The sequence below is a fragment of the Rhea americana genome, unplaced genomic scaffold, assembly GCF_003343005.1.
Source record: "Rhea americana isolate MKP2758 unplaced genomic scaffold, rheAme1 scaffold_11, whole genome shotgun sequence".
Taxonomy (NCBI): Eukaryota; Metazoa; Chordata; class Aves; order Rheiformes; family Rheidae; genus Rhea; species Rhea americana.
Window position 1 is genome coordinate 8526261 of NW_028185150.1, and position 11165 is coordinate 8537425.

Consider the following 11165-nt stretch of genomic DNA (forward strand, 5'->3'; position numbering starts at 1 on the left):
TCTTGCACATCCCATAATATTCAAACATAGGCACAAGCAAAAAAGCAGATGATACAGGGAAAGAACAATAATTGTTTACCAAAACCTTCAAGAGTAAGAATGATTGAAGAGTTTAAGACATTTTAAGCCAGTTTGTGCCCATTTTTCTTGCATACAGGAATAATGCTAATCTATCAACCTAATGATTCCAGAATAACAGTTAAATAACGTCCTTTAATCCAAAACAAATTTACAGATATCCTAAACTGTACTGATACATGTTAGTAATAAAGCAGCCACTGCTATAAAAATATTAGTTCTTAGATTTTAAGCAGTATAAATACATAGAGTCTCTCACTGCAACACATTTGGACTTAGGCTCCAGAGACCCTGTTATACAATCAAGAYTTTAGAAAATACAATCTATATCTGTATTATGGCATCTAAATGTTTGGTTTTGATTTTCCTAAAGGTACTGCGTACTCATAAGTTCCATGATTTTTTTCTAAGAAACCGATGCAAACATAGGTTTAAACACTTAATTCTCAGCACATATGTTTGAAAACATGACTAAATATTAGTTTTTCCTTTATATTTTTTCTTCCAGCAGTTTTCTGGATTTATTTATTTTTATCTGTCAAGATATGCTTGATTCTGTGCATATCTAAATGAGATTGTCCAGAAAAAATAGTGACTATTTTTGGAATGTTTTTTGATAGAGAGATGATTGCAGTAAATGTAATTCTACTGTTAATAAAAGTAAATTCAAAATAAAGAAGCTATTCTGAAGAACTGCCATTTCCACTTGATATACATATTTCTCCAGGACAGATAAGCTACTAAAGTGCTTCTAAGCCTACTTCAAAAAGAGTTGCAGCAAAGTATAGAAAAAAACATTATTTTGCAAAACTCGCAGAGAGTGCATTGATGCATATTTTGTACTAACATAAACCTTCTGATGTGAGCAAATCAAATTGAATGCAAGTCTAGTCACTCAGAATTTCAGAAACAAAATAATGTAAAAGTTGATCAAGTTAATGGACAGTCAGATAAAATTGCTGCACATTCTTGAATATATAGGGATAACAATACTGAATATTAATGTAGATTTTCATTGCTTAGATAAATAATAAGTTCAAAAACTTACTGTTGGTATAACTGTGAAAGCCCAACTGAGAGTATAAAAAGCTGTCTAGTGCAGTAGTTCAGCAGTCAATGAAGCTGACTAGGAGCGCTCACTTAATTACAAACATTTCACAGTATTGTAGATTTTTAAGGCAAGAACAGATTGATATTCTCCCTCGGTCTCACCAGGAGRGGATCTGCAGAAGTTCATTGAGGCTCCTGATTCAAACCCAGACCCATGGCTGAGCTAATTATATAATGTAAGATTTACATAACTGATTTAAAGACTTCTATCTGTGCTTAATCTACAATGTCCTAAAGACACTGCTACAATTYACCTTCACGATAAATGTGTGCCAGTGGACTTCAACTACTTCTTTTTTTGTAATGTCATAAAAGCAAACTGAGAGAACTGGCCCAGGTCAAAGCTAGAATAGAAAAAACAACTATAAAAGTTGAAGCTCAGTTAATAATAAGGATACAGCTGTAAAAATTTTATTTTATGTTGGTGATGATCCTATAATTATAGACTACAGAAAATAAACATTTACATAATTTTCTAATCTGCTTATCTATTTTTCCTGAACTTTCTCTAATCTTCACAATATCTTCTCTTTACATTTGCTCTCCTCAGCCCTGGGGAGGCCTCATCTCGAGGACTGTGTCTAGTTCTGGGCTCCCCAGTACAAGAGAGACATGGAGCTACTGGAGAGAGTCCAGCGTAGGGCTACAAAGATGATCAGAGGGCTGGAGCACCTGCCCTATGAGGAACGGCTGCRAGAGCTGGGCCTGTTCAGCCTGGGGAAGAGAAGACTGAGGGGGGATCTTATCAATGTGTACAAGTACCTGAAGGGAGGGTGTCAAGGGGACGGGGACAAACTCTTTTCAGTTGTCCCGTGTGACAGGACAAGAGGCAATGGGCAGAAATTGAAGCACAGGAAGTTCCTCCTGACCGTGAGGGGGAATTTCTTCCCTGTGAGAGTGACGGAGCACTGGCACAGGTTGCCCAGAGAGGTTGTGGAGTCTCCTTCTCCGGAGATCTTCAAGGCCTGCCTGGATGCAACCCTGTCTAACATGSTCTAGGTGACCCTGCTGAGCGGGGGGGTTGGACTAGATGATCTCCAGAGGTCCCTTCCAGCCTTACTGATTCTATGATTCTGTGATACATTTGCTACATACTCTGTTCTTTTTTGCTCTGTGTCCCCTTCTTTCACAACACACATTCAAAATCTTTGTTAGTATCCTCCACAAAATGACTTTACCTTCCAGAGAAAAAATACATCATAGACCTTCCATCCTGCTTTTTTCAACCACTGTTGATTCAGCCTGTGTTACGCTCTCTCTTCCCATCATGTTTACGTTCTCTATCTGTATCGAGAACTCTGAAGCAAGGACCATCTTCTCTCTGTTAGTTGTGTCTAATAAAACCCAGATAAATCGTTTGCTAGTGTTTGAACAGTACCACAGTGGCTGACAAGCTTTTTAAAACATTAGCATAGCAGCTTCTGCAAAGGAATAAATTTCTGTACATTAAGCCAGTTTCATGTGCCCTAGTGGATTAGGGCAAAGGTAGGTTTGCATGTGGCGTACTGAAAAATGTATAAAAAGTTAATCTGTTTCCAATCAAAAAAAGGTTTATTTTTTTCTTAAATTCCGAAAAAATCTGTTCTTTCCCAAAAAAGTCAGGGAAAAAAAAAACAGACGGAAAAGAAAATCTGCAATTCCCATCCCAGTAATCTTGAGCTATTGTTGAAAGTCAGCTTGGCCTGCATCAGACTTAATAAAAATTTATCAAATGAAGAAAAGGAAAGCCTTTAGTAGGGTATGTTATGGAAACCTATAAATAAGAGCTAAGTTTTTCATATTTGATTTCAGGTCTGCAGAGATGAAAAAAGCACTGATCTGCAATACCATTTAAATCCACTTTCTCTGACAGCACATAATGGAAGGAAATAAAGATCAGAAATGACTTGAAGTTAATTTTATCAGTAGATCTAGAAATAAAGCAAAAGTTCAGGAGAAGAGTACACAATGCAAATAAGGATGGCAGATAGTCATCATGAAAATCAAAACATACTTCAGGACAGCCAGCTTCTTTTTCATCTTCCATGGCTTGTTTCGTAGTGTGGCAATTAGCTTCTTTTTTTCTTCTACCTCTTCTTTCAGCTTGGCCAATTCCTCCTCTGTAATTGGCTCCTCCTCGGAATCAGAATCGGAGCTGCAAGCAAAAACAGGAGAAAACAGTCTCTAAAACTTGGGAGGGACAGAAGTTTTCACTGATGTGAGTACCTGGTGCTCACTCTTCTTGTCTGTAAGACCTAAGTACATTTCTTTCCTCCTGCTCAGCAGGGAGGATGGAGTTCTTTGACGGGGAGGAAACTACAGCGCAATCTTCTAGTAAAAGATCTTTCCACAAATGGGAAATGCTTCACTGGAGGAGGATTCTCCTCAGCATTTTGAGGAATGGCCTTTGCCATGAACCAAACTGCACTTCCATATTTGTTCTCTATTAGCACCTATATTTTTCCAAGAAGGAGAAAAGAACTTCCCAAGAAACTCTTAGGGATTGTTTACATATTCATGATAAAGAGGAGAAAAAAAAACCCTCACATTATTTGAAAAGTAATTAATAGGGCTATTAAGGATTTTTTTAATCTAAAGATTATTTATCTGAAAATATTAATTTGTCAAAGCAAATCTTTTAAAGGAAAAGTTTGTTTTTCACTAAATTGTCCATTTTAAAAAAAAAGAATAAGAAATTTAAAATTGTTGGAGCATTTTTAAAGCATTTTAAAGACCTAATGAACAACCCTCTTACTCTTGAAGTTCAAGCCCACTTTCTTGCCCAAATGTAGATCAACTATAATAAAATTATTATTTTTTTAATGAATAAGTATTGAAACTAAATGTTTGGATTTTCCTGGGGGAGTATATTTTTTCCTCTCCTCTCCCTTTCTTTCGCTTCCCTTCCCTTCCCTTCCCTTCCCTTCCCTTCCCTTCCCTTCCCTTCCCTTCCTTCTCAACTCTAGTGACTGCTTTGTAAAAATATCTTTTCCTTCATTCTTCTGTTCTGAAATGTGTAAATCAGTAAATAATTTTAGAGTGCAATCACTAAACTAGTTGCTTTGTTGAAAAGGCAGAGCCACATGCTGAGTGCTGTAGAGCAGAGCTTCAGCTGAACTAATGTCACACCTGGAGTGATCCCATTGCAGATGGAGAACAGGCAGCTCTTTTGGAGATGTGTCTGACAGCTGGTGATGGCTCCCACAGGAGTAACCAACCTCAGAGCAGGCAAATGAGGACAGTGTAATGGCAGCATTTAAAATTAAGTTGTCCAGCACATTCCACCATGCCTCAAGAGAGAAGAAACATGTGACCACTACAAAGATATGTTTAAAATGGATGAAAGCTCATGCTGTCTCCACTGATCAAGGCAGCAACATTTCAGAGCTGTGACARGTTCGAAGTGACATTGCAGAGCAGCTGCCACATGTCCTGGTGCTGTTAAGTAAGCTCAGGCATCTCCAGACCTGTTTTGTTTACAAGATGAACATATTATTCATGCACCAATTTATAGCATCAATGAAAAACCTTGTTGATTGAGGCAATGACTACTTTTCTAAAACCTATGTAGATCTTTTTTTCTGTGAGCAGTCTTATAATGGCAGAAAATCAATAGCAGCAGGTGTTTCCTCTTTTTATGCCAGCTAACAGGAAAACAGTAAAAAAGAAATCGTTAGACTTCAACTTCCTGCTCTAAAATGCTGACAGGTATTACTTCCATTAATCAAGTTCTTACTAAAAACAGTTTGTTGATGTGCATTTATTTGTTTTCTAGGAGGGTTGTTTTACCTTTTTTTTTTTTTCCATTTGGAATGTTTGTAAATGTACTGCAGTTTTATGGAAACAGTTTTCCATTTTTTAATTGCTTTGGGAACAGTTCATTGAAAATTTATCAGACTAGCAGTTTTCAGGCAGTTTTGTTACAGTTCACCTTTTTGAGTGTTTGATATTCAAAACCTGATGTCTGAGCTGAATGATACTTAACTCACCTAATAGTATGGTGTATGAAATCCAGATAACTAAGGAACTATAAACTTTTGCTTCTGTCAAAACAGATAACACAGCTACAGTAAAAGATCTCTGGAATGTGTTTTCTGCTACCAAAAGGGGTTATCAGCAAGAATGTTTATGAAAATTTCAACAGCCAAATATGATAAAAGCAAAATTCTTTTGCAGCACCTCAAAATATAAACTTCTAACTGTTCATCTATCTTTAGTTTTGGTGAAATAGACGTATTTTCAGCAAATGGTACAGGGAAAGAGTTTTAAAACTCCAGGCACACAGGAATAAGTTAGCAGAGAGAAGAGAGAGACTCATATTTATAAAATGGCCTGCTGTTAAAGACTCAAATGTTATTTGTTGAAGAGGCTGTCATATTAAAAAGTTGAAGCCATCAGCCATAAAATTTCAGAACTTCATGTATTAAGAAACAATGCCACAGAAAAAGATAAAATTCCAGAAAGAAAGATCCCTCCAGAAAGTGAATGAGACATATTTATTGCTATTCTGGTATTGCAATGAGCAAATGGAAGACCTGTATAAAGACTTAGGCCAAATGGTTGAAGGTCAATAAAAAGATTTGTGCTTACAATTGAGAGGCATTTTAATGTGCACAGGGTCAAGAAAAAGATTAGAAGGATTAAAGGAGACTATTTTCATGTTTATGAGAATGCTCTAAACCTTTAGTGGTTTCGTTGTTAGTTGTGCTGTTTTGTACTATGCAAGCAGACAGAAACCTTGCCCGATACTGAGGGTTTCCTAAGAAAGTTACTGGGTTATGCAAAAGTGAAATACTCAGTTTTACAAGAAAGTAGTGAGAATAGTGGGAAATATGAGTGGTAGATAATAATACAGTGAGAAAAGTAGCTGTGCAGAACAGAAGGGGTAAAGTAGGGATAACACTGGTTCTTATGCCCATAGCCTATCAGTGCTTTATTTAACTTCATAAACACATCTACTCTGAAATTAAACATCTCATCTTTCATTTTTCACTTTCCTTTGAAACCAAGAAATTAATCAGAATTCCCATTTTCTAGACACCTTCAAAAATATTTTTTTTTAGTTTAACAAGTTCTGTCCAAGAATGGTTATACTATGAAGTCAAATTTGTTATAGTTGCAGCAGATATTTCCTATATCTCAAGCAATGCAGCACTGTGAAATTTCAGCTAAGAAATCAGAATTCTGTCTTATTCTACTAAATGTACAGGGTGACATCAGCAAATACAGTATTATACTCCTGTGGAATACTATTATATTCACTATATTACCTATATTAATTTTAGTTTCATTTTTCTTGTTTAATTTTCCTTTCTCAACTTCTTATTTTCTTTAGTATGACTTTTCAAGACTATCTGAAATGCTAAGAGCAAGATGCACTTTTAAACAGTGCATAGCCTTTGTTATGATGAGTCTTCATGGACATACTAGACATCTTATATTTCTATTCTTCCACCTTTGTGTTCCATCCTCAAGGTTTGCCTGAGTCATAGTTGAACTGATCACCAGCATATTTTCCTTTGTTCTTACAYTATTTTTTGTTCTTTTATTAAAAAACCCTTTGAAAGCTTGTGGTTATTTATAGAGATCTGTTTGAACAATAGGTCACTTAGAGAAAAGAAAAAACTTCCTTTCAACCCTCTTATAATTCCTTTTTAAACATCACTTTGTGAGGTATCTTTTCAGCTTCTACTTTAAAATGAAAGGACCATCCTTCTATGGGCTGCAGAGGTATTACCTTACTTATAAATGCTTGTCTACTCAAAATGAGATCAAAGAAAAGCCTGTAATCTTGTCAGCTGGTCTCCTAAATGTCTAAGAATATAATGTTCTTGAGGTACCTTCCAGAGTAATTAGCTGTCTTCATTTATTCCTCAGGTATTATGCTCACTGCCTCAAAAATGCCCCAATCTGGTTAGCAGTTTGCAATTATTTAGCCTAAATGTATGTATTCTAATGTTCAGTTGCTTGGAACACAATCAAAAATGTTTTACTTTCATTCCTTTATATTTTCAGTGGGGTATTTTAATTAACACTCAGTAGATGTTTACATCAGAAGACAGTAACAATAAGCACAGGAACATGGACTGGCAGAATCAGGAATGTTGCCATATTGTACTGTAGTACCCCACAGAGGGGTATGTTGGCACTGTGGTGGAGAGCTCCCCCTAAGACAGATTTTAGGCATTCTAATAGAGAGAGGGAGAGAATTAAGTTGAARTATATTGAAATGGGACCACAGGTAAATTAATACAACAGCATGTCTCACCATATTTTTTTCCCTTTGGCTCCTGCCATGATCTCCACGGGTGCCTTTGGGAACACAAACAGCTGTAGCATGTGCTAACTGGGGGAAGGGGAATGTCTCTCCCTGTTCACTGAGATAAGCATTTCTAGCTCCATTTGCTTCGTGATACATTATTTCCAGGAACTGTTTCCTCTCAAAAACACGAGAAAGGACAAGGAGCAAGAAAAAAATAAAAATAAATTTTCATAAGTGCTCAATAGCTGTGGGATCCCCATAAGGCCTCCACTTAAAATGCTGAGGAAAAGTGACTAGGTATATTTCAATGGGAGCCATTGGCAGATGGCCTTTGTACAGTCCCACCTCAGTTCCTGGTTCTCACTCCCTCAAGCTATGACACTGATCTTTTGTGAAAAGTTGGCCCCAAATAGGCTTGGAAACAACTCCATTTCATGAAGTGTCAAGATTTTAGTTCCACATCAGAAATAAAACTAGGCTTTGGGTTCTTGTTGAGTTTTGAGCTCCACCATGACTACCCTTCTCTCATTCAGTCCCCTCCTCTGTCACCTTCCCTTCACTTCCTCCAGAGAACAATTCATAAACTTAGGGTGTTTTAYACCATAAGGAGGAGACAGGCTCAGATTCCTTTTCTGTATGACTGGATTTGTTTTTGATCGGGTATCAGTAATCCCAGAAGGGTAAGGCTGATTGTTTCCAGAAATTACACCTTGGGTAATTACACCCTCCTGACTTCATTCCATTGCAAGAGATACAGTTTTGTGGAAAGTTTCCATTTCACAGGATCAGAATTTCCTCACTACAAAAACATTCTGTCCAGCTCAAGTTGGGCTCTAATGAGAAAATGAGTCATATTGATTCCTAGTATTTCACAGCTATAAAGGAAAACAGGTTTTATATGAGGTAATAGATTTCACATAAAAAAGGAATATACTGAATTACCCTGAACCTGATTTCTTTTTATCTTTTTTCTTCTTGTTGGCCTTCTCTTTTTTCCCCTTCTTATCAGACTTTTTTTCCTGTTTCTTCTCATTTTTCTCTTTCCCGCTTTTACATCCTTTCTCATCTTCCTCTTCTTCATCACCTTCTTTGGATTTCTGATTTGCCTGGTTCTTCCTGGTTTTGCGAGGTTCTACCTCAGAATCACTGCCCTCATTTCCAGATGCTCTTCCTCGTCCTCTTCTGTTTCTGTGCCTGCGATGCCCAGCTCTCCTTGGCCCATCTTCATCATCATCCTCATCCTCCTCACCTCCACATCTCGCTCTCCCTCTGGCATGCCCCCGTCTGGTTCTGGGTGTTGCTTTCTTCCTCTCTTTATCTGTGATGGGGAGAAAAATACAAGAGAAAGCAGCATGTTGAAAGGAAATCTTCCTTCCTCTTGTTTCATCATTTGTAACCCAAAAACGTCTGAGTGTAACCTCATTTATCCATGCCTGGTTACCTATATTTTTGGTATTTTCTTCATTCTCAGCTGCACTGCCTTCTTCTTTGTCAACATCACTGCTATCTGTGAAATCAAAAAAGCCCTGTTTAGTGAAGAGTAGTCATTAGGGATACAGATCTTTCATGAAATGATCAGAAATTGCTCCATTTCACCACTTCATAAACCCAACTATTTGGAACACCTTGAACAGTTTTCAAGAAATAAAGTGAAGACAGAAGCAATACAGTTACACTGTCCCTTAGCATTTAGATAAGTAAGCCTGAAAGTGATGCAATGAAGAACTTCCTCATTATCTTACGGAAATAAGTGGAACAGTAGGACCCATGAAACAAACTACCCTCCTCAACAACATCCCACAATATGGGGAAAAGAAGAAAGGACACAAAAAATGCTTCTCAGCCTCGTTAAAAGCATTTTTGTTTTGTGTGGGTGTCYTGTTTAAATTATTCAGTCTTACTAGCAATCAATATTAAGTTCAATGAGAGAGGCTGTTCTGCAACCTATTCATAACCAGGAAAGTAGCCAAATCATTTTACCTTGTACACTTTGAAATCATTCATATATGGAGAATATGATCATGGATATATGGAGAAGAAAGAAAAATGCTCCTCTCTTTCATAAAAATTATAGCCACAATAATAATACTATGTATATATGGGGAAGATAGGCATAAACCATATTTAATTAATACTGTCTTTGGAAATATTTGTATGAGCAGATTACATGGTGTGCCACCACTGAAACTGCCAGTGGACATCTCCTGAGAAGCAATCCATCTAATATCTGAGAAGCTAGAAGCTAATAGGCATTCTTGATATAAATTTAAATTTGTAGATACAGGATAGCATTAGAGRTAAATCAGTGAAATTAATGAAGAGATATACGATAGTAAGGAATTAACAAGAACATTGATAAATATTAACCTGAATAGAAATAGGCAGTTGTCATTCTGTTCCTATATATCATACATGTTCAGATACATATTATCTAACTTCTCCTCTGTACACACAGGACAGGGAAATGTCATAGTCCATATGACTCTGTTTTTTCAGGCAAAAAGAAACTATCATTATCTTTCATTTTTACTTACCTGTAGTTCTTTTGAATTTTTCTTTACATTCAATTTTTCTCTACCCATTCCCTAGTTCCTTTCATAGACTTTATTAAGGATACAGTCAAGGCAGAGTTATTGAATGCTTTCTTTGGCTGCTCTTAACAGGGCAGCCCTCAGAAATCCCAGAGCTTTGAGACAAGAGAGAAAGTCTGGAGAGCAAAAAACTTTCCCTGAATTGAGGAGTACTGAATTAGAGATCATTTAGGCAAATTTGACACTCACAAATCCATGGGCCTTAAGGAATACACCCATGAGTGCTGAGGGAGCTGGTGGATGTCATTGCTAGGCCACTCGCCATCATCTTTGAAAGGTCATGCAGAAAAGAGGAGAGGAGAGAGGAGGGCAGGAAGGGGAGAGGAAGGGAGGGAAGGCATAGAAAGGGAGCCTGAGGACTGAAAGCAAGCTAATGTCACTCCAGTCTTCAGAAAGGGCAAGAAGGAGAACCTAGCAAAGTATGGGAAAGTCAGCCTCACTTCCATCCCTGCAAAGGTGATAGAACAGCTCATCCTGGATGTCATCTCTAAGTTTGTGGAGAAAAAGAAGGTGGTCAGGAGTAGTCAGCATGKATTCACCAAGGGAAATCATGCTTAATCAATCCAATAGCCTTCAGTGATGGAATGACTGGCTGGATAGATGAGGGGAGAGCAGTGGACATTGTCTACCTTGRCTTCAGCAAGGTTTTTGACACTGTCTCCCATAACATCCTCCTAGAGAAGCTCTGGAAGTGTGGGTTAGACGAGTGGACAGTGAGGTGGATTGAGAACTGCCTGAAAGGCAGAGCTCAGAGGGCTGTGCTCAGTGGTGGAGAATCTAGCTGGATGCCTGTAGCTAGTGGTGTCCCCCAGCAGTCAGTACTGGGGCCAGTCTTGTTCAACTTCTTCATCAGTGACCTGGATGAAAGGACAGAGTAGCTCTTCAGCTAGTTGGCTGATGATACCAGTCTGGGAGGAGTGGCTGGATAACCAGGAGGGCTGTGCTGCCATTGACAGGGACCTCAACAGGCTGGACAGATGGGCAGAGAGGAACCTCGTGAAGTCCAACAAAGGCAAGGGCAGGGTCCTGCACTTACAGAGGAATAACACCATGCACCAGCACACATTGGAGGCTGACCTACTGGAAAGCACCTCTGTGGAGAAGGACCTGGGAATCCTCGTGGACAACAAGTTGACCATCAGCCA

At 38.0% G+C, this 11165-nt stretch overlaps 1 protein-coding gene across 1 annotated transcript in view; it reads right to left on the reverse strand.

Moving 5' to 3' along the window:
• The window catches only part of TMC1 (transmembrane channel like 1), a 67726-nt gene extending 57715 nt beyond the window's left edge, over nucleotides 1-10011 (reverse strand). Inside the window, exons 1-4 of the mRNA XM_085312322.1 lie at nucleotides 9964-10011; nucleotides 8871-8955; nucleotides 8372-8747; nucleotides 3182-3322 (exon numbers count right to left, since the gene is read on the reverse strand). Coding sequence (XP_085168448.1) covers nucleotides 3182-3322; nucleotides 8372-8747; nucleotides 8871-8955; nucleotides 9964-10011 — 650 coding nt within the window. The remainder of the gene's footprint in view (nucleotides 1-3181; nucleotides 3323-8371; nucleotides 8748-8870; nucleotides 8956-9963) is intronic.
• Between the last annotated feature and the right edge of the window lie 1154 nt (nucleotides 10012-11165).